Here is a 23,999-nt window from a genome sequence, read left to right on the forward strand (position 1 = left end):
CAGTATTTTGTCAGTACAAAACTAATATAATAGAATATCATAGAGGAGGATATTTATCCTGTATGATATTGGAGCATTATCCAGATATGGAATGAGATTATTAAGCAAACTGTTTTCAACTCAGTGTGTGTGAGAGAGATGATTGATTCAAACTATAAAAGTGGTTGTTCTGTATATGTATTATTGCATTACAGTTCTAATAATAGTCTTAATTAACATTATGATTATTTAACACTGTCACATATTACCTGTTTTTTTTTTTTTTTTTTTTGTTACTTTTATGTTGAAATTCTTGTTTAGTTCCTGTTTCCTGTTAGTTTTTGTAGTCCTTTGTAGTTTCATTTTATAGATTGGGTTTCCCCTGATTGTTTCCACAGGTGTTCCTCATTCCCTTGATTGACCCCTGTGTATTTAAGCCTTTGTTTTCCCTGTTTCCTTAGTCATGTATTGTTGGATGCTCTGTGCTTTCTGTTCCATTATATTCTAAGTTAGTTTGTTTATTCTTTGTTAATAAAAGCTGCATTTAGATCCTCATTCCTCTCCTGCCTCATCACAAGCATATTGTGATATTATTATTAAGTAAATTGTAGCATTTGGTTTCATTATGTTTCATGATTTCTCATACCTTTTATATAACATTCATCCTTTTCACATATTTGGCCTCTAACGGGTGAAATTTTTCAGACAAAGATAAACAGCAGCATAGGGCAGAGAAGTACAGCACTGCAAGCAAGAGTGTTACCTGCTAGAAAAGTTATTTTGAACATGAGAGGCGAACAGAATTTAATACAGGAGTACAATTTCGAACTGATGCGGAGGTCTGTGCACGCAATGATGCGAGGAATCGGATGGCGGGAAAAAAATTATGTTCAGAGAAAAGTAAAAAGATTGCAATGTAATTGTAACTATATCAGATATTATTTAATAAAACACTGGAACTCTTGTGTGGCTTTTTTGTGCCTCCATATTTAGAATTTTGGGTATGTTTTTGTTAATTTCAGTGGTATTTTTGATACGAGATATCCCCACAAATACTGCATTTCAAACTGTATTGTGTTAACATTTAATGCAGTAATACATTGATTACCTGAGAAACAAGTGAAATTTGATCAGTGGTTAAATGTGTTGAGACGGTTCCCTTATACATGAATGAACGGCTACTTTTCAGAATAAAATGAAATATGCAGAAAATCACAGTATTGCAGTTCTTGTAAAGTCTTGGAGAAGCTAGAGAAGAGAGGACACCAGCAGCAGTTTATGCAAGCCGCTGTGCTCATGCTGCTGTTCCCTGTGGGCTTCTGTCAGGCCACGCACAGTGCAGTTTAGTTTATATACAGATTTAGTGCTTGTAACTTTCTTCCTGCCAAAAATTCTGAAATATGATGTTTTTTTTTTTACTTTGTAATTGTGGTGGAAAATAACTGTAGCAAAGTTGAATACTTCTTTTGAAATCAACTCAAGTGAAGGTACTTTCATTTATTTATACTTGTAAAAAGTAGAACAATTTGAAAAATGTACAAAAGTACTGTAACAAGAGTAGTTGTGATTCATTACTTTCCACCTGTGCTTGTCCTTCACCAAAAACTGAGACTTTTGAAAATGCTCTCCATAACCGCACACTTTGGAAAACAATGACGTTAGGGAGTTTTCAGACTTAAACAGATTAGTGTCGCCTCAGTCACCTTCTTTTCCTACTTTTTTTTTTATTGTTTTGATAAATGATGCAATGCAACTGAACTGTGGGTGAGACTAACATTCAGCCTAACATCTCCAGCCTCAAATCTCCCATTCCACGGGAAACAGAATTGTTAGGAACAACATGAGGGTGAGTTAATGATGACCCATTTTGGGTGAACTGTTCCTTGAAAGTTAATAAAGTGAAACACTTCTCCGTTGTCTCACAAGAACATGTTTAAAAAGTCTAACCACACCCAATCTGTGCAGAGAAACTTGCAAGTTTAAAGTCATCTGAAAACCTGTGAGATAAATGCTTAGGATTCAAATATGAGGTACATCAGGCAAGCAAATATGTATCAAAAACAAATGACATGTTTACTGAAGAATCACTCTCCATGCATGTATCACCCCTCACCTTTGTTTAATGCTTAAATAAGAAGTTGAATATTATAGGCATACTGTTCTTGCAAAGTCACATGTAGATACTGTATGCAAACACACACAACCTTTGTTCAGAATTACGGTACATCGGTGCTAGTGCTGTATTATTCATAAATTAGCAAAAACATAAATAAGCATGGCCTGATTGTTATCAAGCAATAAAATATAAAAAATAATAATAATAAATAAATTCTAAGAACAAACATGTTTAAAATGGTACTCCACCTAATTAATGTGTGAACTGGTAATTTCCTCTATACTGAGAATGTGAATCACACTTAAAAATGTTACATTTTGCACCCATATAGAATACTTCTATGTGCACGGCCACCGTTTTCTCAATTGATGGCACGTATATAACCACAAGTGAGAGAAAAAAACATGTCGCTATCTTAATGTGGGGGAAATATCTGTCATCACAGAAGACTGGAGAAAAACACAAAAGGGAAGTTCACAGTGCAAATACGTAGAGTCAGTCAACCACTTAACTTACATTCACATGACAGAGAGCGAGAGAGACAGACCTATCAGCAGTTAGCAGAGGAAAGGACTGCTTTAGAATAAAGCTGTCCGAGAATTGTATCATTCGTTTTGTTTTCATGGTTGTTTTGGCTATTGAGAGTTGAAACAGTTATTTTGTGTGTGTTTGTGTGTGGCACTGGACTCTGGAATTGAGGACTGGGAATTGTTGCTGGTTATGGCACTTACAAACTGATGTAAACATGGATTTAACTGCATGGATTTTTGCTCTGGTCATGTTGATACACATTCCGGTTTATACAGCAGGTAAGAGAATCATCTTTTACTTGGTGACACCACAAACAATAGACATTTACTTTTGTTTAATTGCATTTGATTCAAAAATATTCATATATGCAAACTACATTTTAATAAATTGATTTTGTTTACAATATTAAACATTCTAAATTATTTAACAATTTAACAAATTACACATTGAGAGGGAGTTTAACTGTAAGCGTCAGCCCTAGTTTTATTCACAGTAATGACGTGAGTGACGTAAATTCCATAGTATTAATATACTATTGTTTATTGTTGGTTCATAATGCATTAATTAAAGTTAACATATACAACTTTTAGTTTTACTGTAATTTTTTTAATTGGTATAGGCAAAGATTAATCAATGCTATTAAAGTACTGTGTTGCATTAAATACTGTATACAATCTTATTGTAAAGCTTAGGTAGGTGTGTTGCCTAATATATATATATATATGTGTGTGTGTGTATATGTCACCAACACCTAAAAAGTACAATTGATGGTAATTTATCATTGGAAAAACAAATATAGAATTGCAACTGCTATGACTGGAAGAGCTACTTCTCTATTGCGAAGAGAAAAGCATTAATAGAAATCCTGAAAAAAAAATGTCTGGTAATAATGCTTGCCATTTCTCTCTTTTCATAACAGGTGAGAGGCTGAAAGTAAAGGTCATGTTTGACATATGGGAGGGAAATGTAACTGTGGTCTGGGATCCCCCTTCAGGAGCCCCCAAAGATGCCCTTTACCAAATGAATCATGCACTGTAAGCTGAAATGTTGTATTACTATCCACCCATACAGTACATATACAGTACAGGCATTACGTCACAAATTCAGAGTTATCAAATCATTTTCTTTTCTCCTGTATTGAACGAAACAACTTGACACCACCCCAAAACTTATCCTATATGTTTACCTTTCTTTTTCTTGGTTAGTTATACAGATGGTAATGCTCCATGGCATGTCGTGCCTGAGTGTAACATGACTACAGAAACTAGATGTTGTCTTGGAAACCTTATAGACCAAAAGTTAATGAAAATACGGGTTGGACTGCATAAAGGAAATGGCAGCTTTGTCTGGTCAAAAGGACATAGAATTCATTTATCAGACAGTAAGTATTCATAGGACTTTATTTTGTCATCTTAATACACAACTGAAGGAGAGTGAAGTCATTACAAAGTCGTGATGTTATAACATTCCTTTTTCTATTATTACAATTGGCCATAAAATGTAATACAGTCTCTATGTTTTAGGCCAGTTGTTGGAACCAGATTTCAACGTGTCTTCCTCAACTAAAATGGTGAAGGTCAAATTTTACAGGAAGCAATTTCTGGAAAAGCTTTTTGCCTTTGGCCCAAGTTACACTGTCACTCTGCAGGCAAAAGGACAGGAGAGCAAGGTTGGTATTTTAGCGAAGAAGTCCCAAAAATATTTATTTGCAAAAGTGTCCTCAGTTCATGATGAGCATCACTGCAACAAAATAAATTCCATTATTATGTTTTAACGCCTCTGTTTCCTTCCATTCAACTTGACGCTACAATTTCTATCATTTCTTTTAGAAAATAACAATTCTATCAAAATGCACTCACCCTAATGTGGTTCCAAACCCAAATGGCTTACTTTAATATGCAGAAGACAAAGGAGAAAAATTTGTAGTCTTTTCAGTGCAATTGCAGTTGATAGTGACTCACTTCAAAGCTGAAAAAAGCACCCAAAAGTATAAAAGTAGTCTCTGCATTTTAATTTTAGTGGACTTACTTTTTTTGTAACCCTTACCATAAACCTAACCCTACTTTTCTAACCCTACTTATTTTCTCAATAATTTGCTTGTTTTTAACCTGCAAATGTGATTTCTAAATCTGTTTTTTTCTGGTGTGTTTTTTTCCGACTTAGAAAATAACAAAGTTTGATGATGATGAAGATGGTGAGGTGGAGTTCAATTCATTACCTTCTTGGCAGGAGTATTGTGTGAGTGTGTCGGTGGAGATTGAATCTGCTGGTTTGCGCAACATTTCTGTACAGCGCTGCATATATACAGAAGCAGGTACTGAAGTTCATCTGGAAACCATGAATATAATCATTAATCTCCTTTGTGAGAGAAATTTAAAGGAATGTTAACTCAAACGGAATATTCTGTCATTAATGTCACACAGAGGCTTCATTGAGATTTTTCATGCTTTTCAGATATGTCTCTGGTGATCTCCATGGTAATTCTTGGTGTACTTGGCACCATGACCTTCATCACGTTTGCGATATGTTGCTTCCTGAAACGTCCAAGAAAAATGCCTGCTGCTCTGGTGAGTTAACTTGGTGATTGTGAAACAAATGTAGTTTCATCAAAACTAATGTTAACAGAGAAAGCCAGTTTTTGAGTCTTAATAAGGAATAAAGCCAGACAAGAAGGGCTCAGCTCTGACACCTCAGCAATAACTGTAATATCAGTTCTCCTTTCGAGGAACACAGGCAAAAAGGGAAGTGCTGGGGATTTTTTAGGCCTGACATATGCATGTGATCGATAATGTTCTGGAGTATGGTAAATTAGTTTACATCAGTATGGTTTATGCAATTGTACATATCTTTAACATATTAAGTGCCATAGCAGTTGATAACAAAATACCAAATCAAGTGACATTTATTTTAATGAAAGACGGCACAAGCACACTTTCCAAGCAAAAGTATTTCATAAAAAGAAAAAAAGTTTGATAGATTTTATTAGGATACAGTGGTTCACTCAAAATTCTGTCATCATTTATTCACCCTCATGTTGTTTAAAACCAGCATGACTGTATGTCTTCTGTGAAACACAAAAATGAGATGTTATGAAGAATGTTAGCCTCAGTCCACATTCACTTTCATTGCATGTTGTTTCCCCCATACAATAAATAATGTCAATGGTGACTGAGGCTGTCATTCAACAAGTCTTTTACCAATCCACAGAAGAAAGACAACATACAGATTTGGATAAATCATGACATCATTTTCATTGGGTAAACTGTCCCTTTCAGTGTCTAAATAATTTCAAGGGCCATTGTATGTTTTAATTTAAATATTTTTAAATATTTTATTTATTTATTTTCGTGAGTGGATATTTTATTTATTTATATATTATTTGTTTTAGTTTAGAAGTTGAGATTTAATTTGTTGTCTGTTTTATATTTATTATTATTTGTTTTGTGTTTTTTTTTTTGTTCTGCGAGTGGAGATTTTGTTTCTTATTTTTGTTTTGTTTTGAAAGTGGAGAATTAATTATTAATACTATTTTTTATTTTGAGAGTTTATATTTTATTTATTATTTGTTTACTCTTTGTTTTGTTGCTTTGTTTTGCTTAAAAAAAAAACAGTAGAGATTTCAAGTGTTAACCATCAGTTTTAACTTATATTATTGTCTAGAAATCAGCTGTGAATGGATGGCACCCCATGAACATAGGAATCGTCCAGGTAGAGAGTGTTACTGACAAGGGATGGCTACTGTCCAGCAACAAAATGGCAGGAAAGGCTAACATATCTGATGACAAGACCGAGATCTTTGAGGACGAGAAAGAGAGGAGAGAGAGTACAGACAGTGGAGTCAGCCAGCATCACTCCATTAAGGACAGAGGGATGGATGGACATACAGGAGATGAGGACAGTGGCTGTGGAAGTCTGTCAGAATCTGAAAATAGTCTCAGTGGTGGAAGACGAAGCTTGGGAGAGCTCCCTTCCCTGGATAGAAGCGTTAACAACACCAGCAGCAGCAAGGGGGCAGAGGACAGTGGCTTGGGAATGGGGAACCAGGATGTCTCTGACAGTCTCAAAGGGGCGCACAGTGGACTCCTGTCTGAAATAGTGGTTGTAGGGGATGGATATCGTAGTCAAAGCCCTTCTGGTGAGGCTCAAAATGAGATAACAGTCTCCGATGAAATAGCCAACATTATAGCTAGCCCTAATGGTGGCTATCGGTCTGGACATGTGACATGCTTATGTTCTGATTTTGAGACTTGCATGTGGTGTAAAGCCAGTAAGCTCTTAACTACAGACTGTGTATCAGGGTCTCATGAGCAGACCAGTTGTACTTTCACAACAGAATTCAACAATGGCAGAAATAACTATTTGAAAAAGTCTCCTGAACAGACTGTGAATTTGTTTCTGCTGGGAGATTTGTCCACTCAGCTGGGCGAGAACTGCAGTGACTCTTCTTCTCTTTTCATCGAGGGAGGACATTTGCCATGTCAGTTGGACACTTTGCCTCTTACATTAGGAGATGTGGAACTAACGTTTACATGAACCATGAACAAATTACTTTTTCATCAATGTGAACCAAGATTGGGACACAAACCACCTGACAAAAATGAAAGTAGTGCTAATTATGGCTACTAGGGGCCTCAGAAGAGGGGCTGGCCCTTTATGACTTCCTGCATGCATGGGGTCATTTTGACTTGTTATTATTGACCAGAAAGGATACATTTCAAGCATCAAGTCACCCCAGTGTTTCTGTGTCATAAAATGTGAGACACTGTTTGGATATGACAGAGCTTGATGATAATTAACCAAAGACAATGGTGGGGATGGTTAGACAAACTGTCATTAGCGTTGTCAGTGTTGCATCATATAAACAAAGAAAAAATGTAGGAGTTCTGTTTAATGTGAGATCATACTCTGGAACAGCTTTAATGTTTCGCAATTTTCCAGTGCTGATGTAGCACTGTTTGGGTGGAACAAAATGTACATATTTGGCTTGAACTTTAGAGTCATAAAGGAAAAGAGTTTTAAAAGCTCAGATTTATAGGAATTAATCAGCTCATTATTTTCACATTGTATTTATATGAAATTATACATGACACAGGCCTTTAAAGGAACTAGATATAATGAAGCTCTAGCCACAAGTCTGATAATGTTAAATTCCAAATCAAAAAATTATAATTTTGAAAAGTTTTATTAAACACTATTTAAAATGGGAGTGGTGGTGGTGTAGTGGGCTAAAGCACATAACTGGTAATCAGAAGGTTGCTGGTTCGATCCCCACAGCCACCGCCATTGTGTCCTTGAGTAAGGCATTTAACTCCAGGTTGCTCCGGGGGGATTGTCCCTGTAATAAGTGCACTGTAAGTCGCTTTGGATAAAAGCGGCTGCCAAATGCATAAATGTAAATGTAAAACCATGCATGTGTTTTTTCTAGATTTACAAAAGGAAGTTTACAAAAGGAATAAATTCTACTCAAAAACACACAAAAATCCAGTCCACTCTTTCTGTTTTTGCTCCATTCATGTCTTTGTCTGCAATCTGTAAGACATTCACACCTGAGACACATTGATATGCCTCTAAGTATTATTATGTCTATTCTGTCAATGAACTAATCCTCGAGATATGTCTACTGTAGTAACACTTATATTAACACCCAACATCCAGTGTATAGCTATATATACACTGGATGTTGGATGTCTATATATATATATATTATTTGTGTGATCTTGCATTGATTCTCAACTAATTCCATCATAACAGAGGATAGTAGGTACATACTATGGCAAAGGTTAGCATGCTAGCATTAGCTTAGCTCCATGACAGCAGCGTGTAAACAATACAAATTAAACATAATACACTACACATATCTTACTTTCAAGTATCATCGAATGGTTATAGCAGCTTCTTTTACTGATGTCATGTTGATCTCATTCATAAAATTAAGCAGAAATCAAAATATTTAAAGAATATGCAGCATATAGCAAACAGCAGGTTCAGTGAACTCTTCAAGTATACAGACATCAAACCAATAAAAATGCCAGCAATTGCTTGGAAAATATAGGCAAACCATATATTTTCATAATCATCTATTTATTCACAACACAGTTCATCAGTCTAAACTTAGTTTTTTCAATTTACACATATTGTTTTAATCCTACTATGGTAAGGGCTGAGGAACACCTGTCATGTGATCGCTGCTGTATTAAATATAGATATCAACAGTTAATCAGTTTTTCCGATATTTTTTCCGATATTCAAGCATTTTTCTATTATCAAATATCGTTTTTTTAATAAACTGCCGCCATTTAGTTTCAGGGAGTTTGTGAAATTGCACGCAAGACAGCCATTGCAGCAGTGCGTTTGAGAGAAAATAATGCTGGGGGTTGGCCACAGGTAAAGTAACTTGCTTTTGCAATGTATTGCATGAATTAATACATTTTATTAAATGTAAAAGCCATTCATGCTCTGGTGAGATGTGCTACATAAATGCTTGATGTGTAGTTTAAGTGCTACTAAACAGAGACTAACTCGTGTAAAGCCAAATCCTGAAAGACGTAACATTACTTCACATTAATCAGCTTGAAGAGCCTTGGATGAGTGCATGTTGGAAATATGATGGTTTAATTTACTTTTCTGTTGGCTGTGTTTATTAGTCTTTTAAAGTTGCCTTTCAGGTAGATGCTCATGTTCCAGTGGAATGATTGGCCGTATGTCAGAATGGCCACCATGTATCAGTACAGTTTTTAACAGGACACTCTTGTTTACATTTCCCTAAATTAAATTAACATTTGCTATTAAACTTTATTTCACTATGAATCATCATTTATGTGATTTCAGCTCTGAGTAAATTAATTATCTCTGCGACACTGTTCAAGTAAAGGTTTCGCGTAAACTCAAAGACACTCATGGGGCAAAGTAAAAAGTACTCGTATCACAATAAACATGTCTAAAATAGCTTTGTGTCAGGTGACAATGAGATCATTGAGATTTGTGTGCCATTTACTGCAACTTAAGCTGCAGATGTGCTATCTATAGGCCAACAAAACATCATTAATAATTCTGACGCCATTCAGGAAGAACTTGCAGCAATATATTTATTGTGTTTCACTTTCCAGAGAATGTATTCTTATTCCAGTGAAGTATTTGTCTTTAGCCTATTAAACAATACCTAAACCTTTGAACTGTATATCTAGTTTAAAATGGAAGATTTCATTCATGCAATGACTTCTTGGTCGTTTTTATATGTTCTCCGTTTGAAATAAGAGGTTGTCAAGTTATTATTAGCCTACTATTATTGTTGTTATTGTTGTAATTATTATATAAAAAAAACATTGTATGTGATTATTATTGTAATATAAAATGTTTGCAAATGTTTTTCTCCATTTAAAATTTTCTCTGTAAAATAACGATGAAATAAAAATAAAAAAATTTCTAAAAATAAAATAGTTTCTGCATATTGGTTATCGGATATGTAAACATACAAATAATCATTATTGTATCGGTTTAAAAAAAAATATTTATATCGATCTCTAATTAAATACCTAACATATTAGCAATAATGTGATGCTTGCATCAAAAAGTGGCTAAACTTCCCTATTTTACTTTGGTGTAGTTTTAACCAGTCACACTAAATAAATTAAATGAGATAAAATGTGTTTCTTCAAAATAACTTTGAAGTTCCAACTAGCTGTGAAACTCCAGACACTACACATCACGTCACAGAACATAATCAAATGATAAAGAATGTACTGTGTGAAAAAATTGGTAAAAAATATGCAAATGCTAATGAGATAGGACAGACCAGTGCTTCCTCCAGTACTTCCTCTGGTGGAAACCCACGAAACCCTATGATGATATGTAAATTCAAATAACAGGATGTGCTCTTACGATCACAGCAAGGTTGTTCATTCTTCTGACAGCAAGAGGTTATGTGAAACCCTGACATTGTTTTAGAATAAACTCTCTTTTGAATTCAAATTAAGCTGTGAATAATTTTACGTCATGAATAATTTTACGTCATCAAAATCTTGGATGTTAATCTTCAAACAAGAACTCACAGATCTTATGCAAACCCATTACTCAGCCCTTCCATTGAGTCATAACGCTGTGTGTGATGAAACGTACAGCGGCAGAATGAGAGAGAAACTCTGCCACAATCATTGACCTGCATCTTCAGATAGGGAAGGAAAGAATCGGCTCTTTAACCACATCAACATGAAGTCTCTTTCTTAACACAATATCATAGTAATGAGGAGTTTACAAAATGGTATGCATGAAAAACAGTGGAAATGTTCAGACTTTGGGACAAACTGTCATGGAAATTCCACACGTTGTACTCTCAGACCCTGAAAATATTTGACAAATTTTTAGAGGAGTTTATGTAAATCTTCAAACTTTCAGTTGTAACTGTCTTGCTGAAAATGTATTATTATACATAAGTATTCTATCCAATACAATTGAATTCGGCCCACCACTATGAGCACACACATAATGCAAGATATATTCAAGAACATATACACATGAGGCAGGGAAACACTGTCCATAGAATAGAATGACAGTCAGTAATGGCAGCTGAGCGTTTCAATCAAGTTCATGTACAAACAGATACGTCCTGCCGCAATCGCTTCATGTCCTCGCAGTATCACTATACAATGTTGTATGACGATCCTTTCTGAGTGTATCTCAGAATCCTCGGGGCATTGAAATAAAAACAACAATTCACAAAAAGAGAACCTTGCAAAAAAACAACAATATATAAATCCAGTCAGCAAGGCACCCAGCAAGCACAGATACTTCCTGGTTAAGGGTTAGGGGGAAAAATCTCAACAAGTGGTTGTACCGCTGCGCCAATACTGGTTCCTACCCTGTTATAAAGTCTGTTCTTTAAGGGTATTTCTCATTTCTGAAATTGTGCATCTTCATTTCCTGTCCTTGTTTCCTTTCTCCACCCACTTAGGAAATGAGGAAAGGGTGGAAGGAAATTAAACGAGGACAGAGGAATCGAAGGCAGATATTTTTGGAATGTCCTGCTCACTCAAACGTTACTTCAGAGTGCCATCTATGCGCAGCTGCATTACACACCAGAAGAGGCAGTTGATAGCAAATTTGTGAATACATTTATATTTTATTAAGTTTTTCCAAATTTTGATTCCATTTCTAGCGAGAAAGTGGTATTGTAGTTACTAAATATACACTTGGTTATCGCCAAAACTCTCTTGTTAGATTATTAGACATTGTGGTTCGGTTGGACTGAATGAACAGACACCTTTAGAGGACAACCGATGGCATTAATCAGTTGCTGGTATCCTAGCAATAATGTGATGTTATGCTGCCTCAGTTGCCTGTCTGAAACCAGTTTCTGGAGGTGCCTTTGTACGCAGACACTCATTGATAGGGCAGCGAGGCAAGACAGCTTTGGTTTTGGATGCAGTCTGACTGAGCAGGGAAGCTAATTTATAGTAAAAAATCACTTAAATCTTATTCAGTTTCTTATTGCTTCTGAAGACATTGGTTTAACCATTGGATTCATATGGATTACTTTTATGCTAATCATGTGATTTTTGGAGCTTCAAATTTTGGCACCCATCGTTTACTCCCCCTTATGCCATCTCAGATGTATATTACTTTTTTCATCAGATTAACTCTTATAAAATTAAGATTTTAGAATAATTTCTCAGCTCTTTTGGTCCATACAATGTAAGTGAATGGAGATCATTTTCATTTTTGGGTGAACTATTCCTTTAAGCCAGCTCCACACTAGCCAATTTTTCATGAATGAATGTTACACTTAAATAGTTATTTTCTGACACTACACTCAAAGCGCTCAATCGATTCCAGGGGAATCTTCTCAACCACCACCAGTATGCAGCAACCACCTGGATGATGCGACTGCAGTGCGCCAGTACACTCATCACACACCAGCTGTTGGTGGAGAGGAGATAGTAGACAGATAAAGCCAATTAATGGATGGGGATCACTAGGAGGCCATGATTGAGAAGGGTCAATGGAGGGATTCTGGCCTGAACATGAGGGTTTCACCCCTATTCTTTTATGAGAAATTCCCTGGTATTTTTGATGACCACAGAGTCCTCACAGTTTTGCTCAGGAGATCTTCCATCCAGGTACTAGCCAGGATCAACCCTGCTTAAATTTAGTGGGTAACCAGGCGAGAGCTGCAGGGTGAGATGACTGATATGGGTGTAAGTGTAATCAGGTGTAAGTTTCTTGTACATAATCACCAGCCAGGTGGAGGGAGATTGAGTAAACATTAGTGTCTGCCAGCAGGAGGTTGTTAATCGGGACTCCCTGCTGAGATAATTCCTAAAAATCATCCAGCTTGTTTGAAATTATCACTGGCAGTTGGTGGGATGGGTACACGTGAACAAGGTAGTGACCAATGAGCTTCAGGCTGAAGTCCAGTTCATAAATAAAGGTGATGTTAAAGAAAGTCTCTATTTCAATGAGGGAAATCAGTGTACATTGCCTCTTACATACTATTACTATGACTGTCTATGCTTTTTGGAGCGTAGTGCTGATCACCATACACTTGAATTTTATGGATCAACAGAGATGAGATATTCTTCTAAAAATCTTTCTTTGTGTTCTTCTGAATAAAGAAAGTCATACACATCTGGGATGGCATAAGGGTGAGTAAATGATGAGAGAATTTTCAGTTTTGGGTGAACTATCACTTTAATCAAACAACATTACAGGCCCTGAGCAAATGTGGGACTGTAAGCAGTTTAATGAAAATGTCGCAGATCTGTAAATAACACATCATTGAGAGAGAGGGAGAGATTTTTTAATTTTTTACTTTATTAACTTATTTCAATCAAATATATTACAGAAGTACAACAATTCACAAACTCTGTAAACAATACCAAATAAATAAAGACTAATATCAAGGCTTAACATAACATTTAACATCAATTATGAATTAACGTACGTATACTTTACATCACTTCTATTGAGGAGTAAGCCTAATAAAACATTTATGAACTTATACAGGCCACCCCCTGTACACGTCCCTGCTGTAGCAGACATTTCTGATAAATCTTCCACAGACATTGTCATCGTTTTTGTCTCCCACAAATATTTTTAAAGAAAATATACCTACAGTTTAGAAGAAATTGTGGAGTTTCTATGGGTTGAGTTGACATGTCACTCCCCCAGGTTGTGCGAACAAGTGCTTTGAGCTTAGTCATGACTTTCTGCGGTTTTCTAGCGTCCTTACTTCCCCCGTAGATACTATTTGCTACACAAGTCCGACTTTGAAAGGAGAGATTGTTTTGCATAAATTATCTTTCCAGGGTTTGCCCCATCCTAATATAAACGTAGATGTTTAGATAAAATACTAGACTTCCATGCTGTTATCAACCCTCAAATGAAATGAGTCATCAAACTAGTAACCATAAAAGAACATGATAAGCTCTTGAGAAGATCAGTGCTTGCCAGTGTATGATGTGACATCATGTAAAATTTCTGTACTATACATGGACCGCTGCACAGCTCATGATACCTAAAATAATGTCTTTTTTCCAGGCTGTGTATTTAATTTGTACACAACAAACTTAAGAATATACTTTAAGCTTACTGTCATATTTGGGTCATTTTTTACATGTTTAGAAGTTAAAAAGTGAAAAGGTATTCTTAATCTTGTATTTGGTCAAAATGCCTTTGGATTCTCCACAACAATGATTATTACAGAATTGTACTGTGAATCTTTTTCTGCTTTTTTCAAGTAGTTACAAATCTTTTTGATTGTTCATAAACTTTACTATCATTAATTTTAAGTGCCTCACTGTAACACATTTTTGCTTATTTTAAAGAAAAAGAGGAGAAGTCAATGTAATTATTTTTGTAAAAATCAACATTAGACCACAAATGCTGTCAATTGAGCTTATCAGGTATTTAACACTAAATATTATTTTAATAACACAGCCTACAAGCTGGTATTCTTAGGCAGTCAATGCATGGAAAAGTTGTGTGGTAAAGACTCTCCTTCTTCTGACATGAGGATGAGTAAATTGTTTTTTGTGAAATAATCATGCATGTTATCACGCCATGTCATATTGTGTCCACACCCCATCACCCCTGTGTATTTGAGCCAGACTTTTCTATTGGTGGGTGAAACTCGATATGCACTGCGAGCAGGAAAAGCACTGTCAGGGTTTCTACCAGGCCTGGTCTCACAAAGGTGAAAAGAACAAGCTGGTGAACCTCAGACACAATCTGCTATCTCAGCTCTTCCTACAGACCACCACCACGCTTTGCATAATTCATGCAAGCTCAGAAAACTACACAGGCCCTATAGATGTGTGCGTGTGCTTCATCAACCACTAATAAAGTTCAGGTTGGCGTGTAGTTGAGTGCACTGCTGGGAGAGGTTTTCAGATGAATTGACTGAAAACATAACTGATCACCAAAGACCAAAGAAAAAACATATACAACTAAACGCATATCTATAATTTCCTGTTGAAACTGCTCATATCTCTTTTTCATATGATGATTTAAGGGGGTAAGATAATGAGTGTGTTTACTTGCATAACAATACGCTGGTAACTATGAATAATTAGCTTATTAAAAAAGTCAGACAATGCAAGAAAACCAAGTTACCAGTTTTTGATGTCAAAATGTAAACAGGCATACGCACAACATATGCACACATGAAAAAAAGCTGCCAGAACGCCATTACGTGTTTACATGAAGAGCAAAATCAGGAAAAATCATTGTGTGCCAATCATTTATGACTTCCCCTGATAAAAGAACACAATCAGAACGAACAGAAAATTGTAAATCTGTATATTTATGTACATTTATGTAACTCCCAGAATCCTAAAGGTTAAATGGGTTGTTCAGGTGAAATTCTTCTTGGAAGCTGCATGTTGACATGTCCAATAGTGTTGTTACCAGACCTGCTCTGAGTGGGATTTGAACCAGTGTCAACGGGCATGGGAGGTGGGCGTGCTAACGAGGAGGCTAAAGGCTACAACTATCACGTACCAATTGGCTCCCATTACAGTATGATATGCTATATTTCATTTAAAACTTTAAAACATCATATCATTTGCTAATTCATTTTAAAATATTATGCGTGTAGCTTTCAAAATGATATTAAATGAGATATTACACAGAATATTTGTACTTTTGTCACACCTCACCTTTGTCAAATTTACATTTATGCATTTGGCAGACGCTTTTATCCAAAGCGACTTACAGTGCACTTATTACAGGGACAATCCCCCCAGAGCAACCTGGAGTTAAGTTCCTTACTCAAGGACACAATGGTGGTGGCTGTGGGGATCGAACCAGCGACCTTCTGATTACCAGTTATGTTCTGTAACCCACTACACCACCACCACCACCACTCCAAATGAACCAGTAAAGAAAGATAAAACATGGTAACATTCAAATTAAAAGTCCAAATTAATGATTTAACTTAATAATATCCTTGTTTTACTACGCCTCTGGTCATGGTGGTTTTTAGACGGATGGCGAGAATTTATCTGATCAGGTGGAATCTATTATCTCTGATCCAGTTCATTTGCTGGCTTCCATAGCTGCAGAACACACTTTTTTATACCACAGATTACCAAAATGTTTTCATATATAATGAATTTACCAGTAGACCTGGCTATATATATTATATCCTCCACACCATCATTTAGTAATTTATTGTAAATGCAACACACCTCCTCCCACAAGAACTCTTCACAAGACAATAGATGAATGTTTAGTAATGTGAGCACATTTTCCTGTATATCAAATATCCTCATTCAGTAGATGACAACATCCTTCCACATCTATTTGATTGGTTTGGAAATGTATTACACATGAGCACTTCCTTATAAGTAATACTTCCTTACAAATTACACTGCCATTAAGAAATCACAATGGTGATATGACCTATCCACTGGGACCAAAGTGCATTTTTAGTACAGCTCTTCTATGTATTCTGCTATCTGGTGACATTTGAAGCTAACTGATGTTATGTGAAAATGGTTCAGCTTGAGAAGAAGGCTTTTATGTGTTTCCGTAAAAAGTAACCAACAGGATATAAGGAGACAAAACACTGAGTTAGATGATGAGAGAAACAATCGGATAATCAGTCTCAGTAACATTAACAGTGTTTTTCCCGAACTGTGAGAAAGCAAACTTTCTACCTCACCACAATTATGAATCATTCAACACGAATTGATCATTCAACACTAATTAATACCTTTACCTCAGAAGTGTGATTCACACGTTTTACAGAAACTGAAAAATAAATAAATTGGCAGACGCTTTCACATCATATCACGGAAATGCATTCAGTTTCAAGTATTGTTAAGAAAGAAAGAATACAAAATATTTTGTCCTATATGTTTTCACTGTAAATACATTACAATCATAAAGTCAAAATTATTTAGTATTTGACAGCATCTGTTAAATGTTCTTGATAGAGTCAGTTGTAGATAGATTAAGTTGTATTTTACCCTGAATATTAGGGTATATAATATAATATATAATATAGTTCACCTCTAATAACAAATTCTGTAATCATTAACTCACCCTCGTGATATTCCAAACCCATATGGCTTTCTTTCTTCAGTGAAACAGAAAAGGATACATTTTTTAAAATGTAATGGTCCGTCTTTTCCATGCAATTGAAGAGAATGTGGATTGGAGCTTTGGCATATCAAAAAGAATACAAAAGCTCTATAAAATTATATATTATTATATATACACATTTGCAACAGTGGTGCAAATGACTTTTGTGGTATATTCCAGGTTTTCTGAAGACATACGATAGCTTTGTTTGTGGAAAACAGGCTGTAATTTAAGACTTCATTCATTGAAAATATTGATATCCACCCTAGCTCTCCTAGCTGCTTTCATGGGAGCTCATGAGAGAAGCAGTGATGAATAATTCGACAGCAAATAATTTTTTGGATACGTATCATTTCAATGATTCAGCTGATACAGTTCACAAAACTGATCTGAATGATTCGTTCACCAATCAGACATTGCAGTTCCTCTCATGTGTGGCAAAAAAAGCTAGAATATCAAGATTTTGATCGATGGACAGACTGAAATTAAAGATAATTTTCAAACAAAAAATAATTTCCAAAGATTGGATTGCTTTTATGATACATTCTGGTGTTTTATCTTCCTTTTCAAAGCATGGAAGTTCTAATTCCCTTTTACTGTAATTGCATAAAAAAAGAGGAACATGTACATAACTTTTATTTTTTGTTTTTTAAACTCTCTGGAACGCCCACACATTTCTGGAATATCATAAGGGTGAGTAAATGATTACATTATTATTATTTTTGATTAACAATTCCTTTGAGGGTTTATGTACAATATTTTCAGGCATAGAAAGAATACATTCACAGTGATTATTTCTTCTCAACAATGCTGCTGATTGAAAATGGAGAAGAGGATTTCTTCAGGCCAACTTTCCTAAAGAGACACAGGCAATAATAAAAATAACAATAACAAAGAATAGAAAAATTAGGCCTACTCTTTAAAATGGCTATGCAGTACATAGCATCAACACCCACATACCAAAAACAAACAAAAAACAATATTGGATTAATCATTAAATTAAATAAACGTTCATTATTTTAATTGTGCCATGATTTTGATTTAAGAACAGCATCATAATGTAGGCGCCTCTAGACACAGTATCATACGCAAATATGTTCTTGAACATATTATTTCATATAGTTGCCCAGAATGTTAAACTGATATCAACTTAATGCAAAGAATTATCCACTATTGCAGAGTTCACTTACTTCAAAAATTTGTCTTGGGCTGAAGGCTCTGTGAAGGGAAAATTGAAGCATTTACTTATGATGTACTTATATTTATAAGTATTTTAGTCTGGTAGTTCAAGGAAATTGATTGATTGCTGTTATTTTAAACAAAATGAGGATGTTGCTCACTTTTACAATTTTTGCAGCATTTGAGTTTCTTGCAGCACATCTGAACCAAACAGATCAGCAGGAAAAACCCTAAGATGCCAAATGCCACGGCTATCCCGATTGACACTGATGTGGATCTGTCATCTGAAAGACACTTTCAGCATATTCAGCTCACCATAGTAGACTATAACATTCCATTACATGAAACATTCTGTACAGATTTTTCATTAGCACAGTTGCACAATGATATAAACATATAGGTAAGACTTTTCATAATCATGGCCAGGTCTAAGGGGAGTTTCCTTTATTTAGAACTTTATTTAGACTTGTCCCTCCCTTTCTTTAAAAACAAGCAAATCTGGGTTAGAGTGAGACACTTACAATGGAAGTGAATGGAGGCCAATTTTTGACCATTAAAATCCCCAAATCACTCACTTTTCCTAAAGTATAGCCAATAACAAAATGTGTCTACACATGAATTTAGTGTGATACAATCACTTACTAACCTTTTCTGTGTAAAGTTATAGCCAAGTTTAAAACTCTGTTGCCATGACGATGTACTGTCTTCAAACCATAAAACCCTAAAATGACTGTAAAAATGACAATTTAAACTAATTTATAGCTCAAATAATTCATGAGTTTTAACATAAGAATTAATGTAAGTGCTTTTTTTTATTATATGCTTCTCATTTCTGCCTTTTAACCCTCAAAAAATGGGCCTCATTCACTTCCATTTTTAAGTGCCTTACAGTAACCTTGATTATTGCTCTTTTTTAAAGACAAGGATGGACGAGTCTAAATTATTTTTTGAGGTAATTAACATTATGCCATAAATGCAGTCGATTTGTATTGGACCCATCTTACTTGTATTGAGCTTAACTTGTATTGAACCTGGAATATTCCTTTTATTCACAACTATTGCTTATTCTTTATGTTTAGTGCTCAGTGCTAAATGCTAGCATCTTAGCTTTTACAATGGCCATTATGCAAGTTTACTGAATTCACTAAACACTAAACCAGTGCTCCTGAACACTCTAAACTTAGGATGTACGAAAAATGTGTTTACAAAGAAAACACACTGGCAAAGTGCCCCTAAACAATCTAAAAACATAAGGTTAGAAGAGCATTCTTGCTCAAACAGCATTAGCCACACTCTGACAAATTAAACTGATGTTATAGTCTTACCCATGATGCTCTTTTCTCCAGTAAGAACAGCTGTACTTTTGTATATTACACTCAGAAGAAGTAGATACCTTTTTTCAATCAGTGTAATTAGTATTTTCTTGACACAGCGCTATCTCAATAAATGCTTACTTCCCTTTGTGGCCTTCTATACGTCAGTGGACTAGGAATAGTTTTCATGTCCAAACTGGTCTGACTTCATTCTATTGCTTTTTGGCATTGTCTGGCCCACCCCTGTCTTTTTATTTTTCTTTCAAAACTGACTGCTTCATTTTCACCCAATTGGTTCTCTTGAATATTGTCTGAAAGCTTGTTTTAACACTGACAAGAGCTGCATCCCAAATCTCATTTCTGCACTATCCAGCACCATTTTGTAGTGTAAGTAGTGTTTTTTTGAGACAAAGATAATGCATCAAGAATAAGAAAATACCTAGATGAGGCACAGGTTGTGAAATGTTGGACATTTCATGGACTCACCAGTTGCGGCATGCCCTACGTAGCAGAGGGCGGGGTTACCTGGCAAAACAATTATAATTCATGGTGAATGTGGCATTTAGTGAAACTTCTGTTTAGACAGCACCTAGTAAATATGAGTTCAAATCAAATCAAATCACTTTATTGTCACACTACTGTGTACACAAGTGCAACAGTAGGTGAAAGTCTTGTGTGCAGTTCCGAATAACATAGCAGTACCAATTAAAAAAACAACATATTTACACAACACAATTTACATAACAAATGTACACATACTTACACAACACAATATACAATATACAATGTACAGTAAACAATACACACAATATAGAATACACATACAATAAAAATAAAAAATAAGGGTAAGGGTATATAAAAATATATATATACAGTAGTTGAATATATTTAAAAGTCCAGTGTGAGATAATAGATTATAGATTAATAAAGTGCAGTGCTGATTGTTGATCATGAGAGATCACGTGTTCAAAAGTCTGATTGCTTGGGGGAAGAAGCTGTCATGTAGTCGGCTGGTGCGGGCCCTGATGCTGCGATACCGCCTGCCTGATGGTAGCAGTGAGAGCAGCCCATGATTCGGGTGGCTGGAGTCTCTGATGATCCTCCAAGCTTTTTTCACACACTGCCCACATGTCCTGGAGGGAGGGAAGCTCACCTCCGATGATGTTTCTGGCAGTTCGCACCACCCTTTGCAGGTCTTTGCGGTTGTGGGCGGTGCTATTGCCGTACCAGGCGGTGATGCAGCCAGTCAGGATACTCTCTACAGTGCTGGTGTAGAACCGTGTGAGGATGTGGTGGTTCATTCCAAACTTCCTCAGCCGTCTCAGGAAGAAGAGGCACTGGTGAGTCTTCTTCACAACGGCCTCAGTGTGGACGGGCAATGTGAGTTCCTCCACAGAGGAACTTGAAACTGCTGACTCTCTCCACTGGTGCTCCATTAATGGTGATGGGGTGTTCTTTGTCATTCCTCCTGAAGTCCACCACAAGCTCCTTGGCCTTACTGACGTTGAGGGAGAGGTTGTGCTCCTGACACCAGTGTGACACCAGTTTCATCATTGTCAGTGATCAGACCTACCACCGTTGTATCATCAGCAAACTTAATGATGGCATTGGAGCTATGTGTTGCCACATAGTCATGTGTGTATAGGGAATACAGAAGTGGGCTGAGAACACAGCCCTGCAGGGCTCCAGTGTTGAGGGTCAGTGATGATGAGGTGATACTACCCATTCTAACCACCTGACGTCTGCCTGACAGGAAGTCCAGGATCCAGCTGCACAACGAGCTGTTTAAGCCCAGAGCCCGGAGTTTCTCATTAAGCTTGGAGGGCACTATGGTGTTGAATGCTGAGCTGTAGTCTACAAACAGCATTCTCACATATGTGTTCATTTTTGGTCATGGTAAAGTTGAATGCTTTACCATGACCACACATTTTATGAATTTATTTGAGATATACACTGATCAGCCACAACATTAAAACATCCTGGTTACTTTCGTAACATCCGTTCCCTGATGGAGGGAACGAGACATTGTGTCGATTACGTGACACTAGGGGTCACAATTGGGAGTCCGAGACACCTCTGATCTTTGATAAAAGGCCAATGGGAATTTTTGAGCAATGAGAGCTGGCGGTCAAACCGCTCATTCATGTTTTGTGCTGAGGAGCTTTAGAGAGAAGGTCCCGGCCATTTCAGCGGGTAGTCTAGCATTGTGGTAGGAGGGACACAACATCTCGTTCCCTCCATCAGGCAATGGAGGTTACAGAAGTAACCAGGATGTTCCCTATCTCTCACTCACTCAACGTTGTGTCGATGAAGTGACACTAATTTTCCTCTACAAAAATGCCACAACTAGCTGAACTAGTGTTACATGAACTGGCGGTGTGAGACGGGCAGACTACTGTGTGCCTCATAGCCAGCGCAACAGACCACCCCGAGAGGGGGTACTTTCAGTGGAAATACGTCACATGGTCTTGCTTTTTCGTATGACACTTTTTCGTATGAAGCACGTCATGTGGAGGAGTCCCATGGTAAGTCCTATCCAATGGGGGATGAGTTTATACAAACATGGTGACTGTGGCAGAGGGGCCTCTGCCCAAGGAAGACGCAGTTAGTTTACCAACAGGGAAGTTATTCAGTGGAAGATATACGTCGCATGGGGTTACCTACGGGGAACCAGCACACACGGAGCACCTACCCCAGTACAGGGCTTGAAAGGTTAAAGGCGCTACTTGCAAGCGATACACCCGGCCAACTTTCCCTAACTTAGCTATTTGTTCCTGCTAAGACACAGTACAAAACTGGCTCAACATGGAGATTATAGAACCTCGCAAAAGTGTTGAGTGTTGCCCAGCCAGCTGCTCTGCAAATGTTAGAGAGGTGCCACTGGTCAGGGCCCAGGAGGCCGCCCCACTCCTGGTAGAATGGGCTCATAGCCCTGCGGGAGGCGGCATGTGCAGGGCGTGATATGCCATAGACATAGCGTCAGTAATCCAGTGGGCAATCCTCTGCTTGGAGACAGCGCTTCCCTTCCACTGTCCACCAAAGCAGACAAAGAGCTGCTCAGAGACTCTGAAGCTCTGCACACGATCCAAATAGATGCATAAAGTGCGCACTGGACACAGCAACGTCAAGACTAGGTCTGCCTCCACCTGGGGCAGCGCTTGTAGGTTCACAACTTGATCCCTGAATGGGGTCGTGGGAGCCTTGGGCACATAGCCCAGTCGGGGTCTCAAGATCACGTGAGAGTAGAACTCCAGGCACGTTTCACTGACACTGACAGAGAACACTTGCAGGTCACCTAACCTATTGATGGAAGTGAGTGCAGTCAGGAGGGCAGTCTTTAAAGCTTAGCTGACTCCAAAAGGCTCAAAGGGGGCTCGCCATAGACCCTGAAGTACTACAGAGAGGTCCCATGAGGGAACGAAGCAAGGTCTGGAGGGATTACATTTCCTGGCGCCTCTCTGGAACCTGATGATCAGGTCGTGTCGTGGTGTGCTGCCATAGCGGCTACATACACCTTCAAGGTGGAGGGGGACAGCCGTCCCTCCAACCTCTCCAGCAGGAAGGAAAGCACCGATCTGACTGTGCATATCTGGGGGTCTTCGTTTCAGAAAGAACACCACTTAGAGAACAGATGCGACTTCAAGATATACAGGCACCTCATAGAAGGTGGTAGGCCACTTGTCCAAGGGCCAGACATGGAGATTCCAGAGGTCTGGTCATTAGTGAAGATGGTGCACCGTCCCTGAGAAAGAAGGTCTTTCCTCAGAGGAATTTGCCAAGAACCAAGTCTGGGTGGGCCAGTAGGGTGCTACTAGGATGCCCTCCTCCTCCTCCTCATCCTCCCTGACCTTGCACAGGGTCTGTGCAAGAAGGCCCACTGGGGGAAATGCATTCCAGGGGCCCAGCTGTGTGTCAGCGCATCTATACCGATATGGTCGTAATGACGGCCATATATATATACATATATATATATATATGTGATATGTGACCCAGGGAATGAGAAAACTGCTCTTTTGTTAAATTTTTGGGTACCGCAGCTACTTGAGCGTGCAGCGAAGTTAAAAGACTGAGTCCAACTCCAAGCTGAGAAAAAAGATGCTCTGAACTGGGAGGAGCTTGCTCTTTTTCCAGTTGACCCAAAGCCCTAGCCGGCTGAGGTGCGAGAGCACCAGGTGACGAACATGCCAAAATGGAATGGTGGATAGTGGTCATAATGATGGCCATTCACACCGGATATGTGACCCAGGAAATGAGAAAACACTGGACAGCGCCCGCCTGAAAGACTGCGTTACATTTGCTCG

The 23,999-nt window shown here is 37.4% G+C and overlaps 1 protein-coding gene and 1 long non-coding RNA gene across 2 annotated transcripts; one reads left to right on the forward strand and one right to left on the reverse strand.

Annotated features, from left to right (window-relative positions):
- The first annotated feature begins 1,516 nt into the window (after positions 1-1,516).
- LOC127632066 (uncharacterized) lies at positions 1,517-8,091 on the forward strand. Its single transcript, XM_052110543.1, has 7 exons — positions 1,517-2,904; positions 3,546-3,660; positions 3,832-4,007; positions 4,150-4,295; positions 4,790-4,940; positions 5,081-5,193; positions 6,287-8,091. The coding sequence occupies exons 1-7, from the start codon at positions 2,841-2,843 to the stop codon at positions 7,157-7,159; spliced, it is 1,638 nt and encodes a 545-aa protein (XP_051966503.1). The 5' UTR covers positions 1,517-2,840; the 3' UTR covers positions 7,160-8,091.
- A 5,444-nt stretch (positions 8,092-13,535) lies between these two features.
- Positions 13,536-19,856, reverse strand: LOC127632074 (uncharacterized). Its single transcript, XR_007969044.1, has 4 exons — positions 19,711-19,856; positions 18,547-18,669; positions 18,397-18,424; positions 13,536-18,061 (listed from the first exon to the last, which is right to left on the reverse strand). It is a non-coding gene; the product is annotated as an uncharacterized LOC127632074 (long non-coding RNA).
- Between the last annotated feature and the right edge of the window lie 4,143 nt (positions 19,857-23,999).

This window comes from Xyrauchen texanus, chromosome 38 (genome assembly GCF_025860055.1).
Source record: "Xyrauchen texanus isolate HMW12.3.18 chromosome 38, RBS_HiC_50CHRs, whole genome shotgun sequence".
Taxonomy (NCBI): domain Eukaryota; kingdom Metazoa; phylum Chordata; class Actinopteri; order Cypriniformes; family Catostomidae; genus Xyrauchen; species Xyrauchen texanus.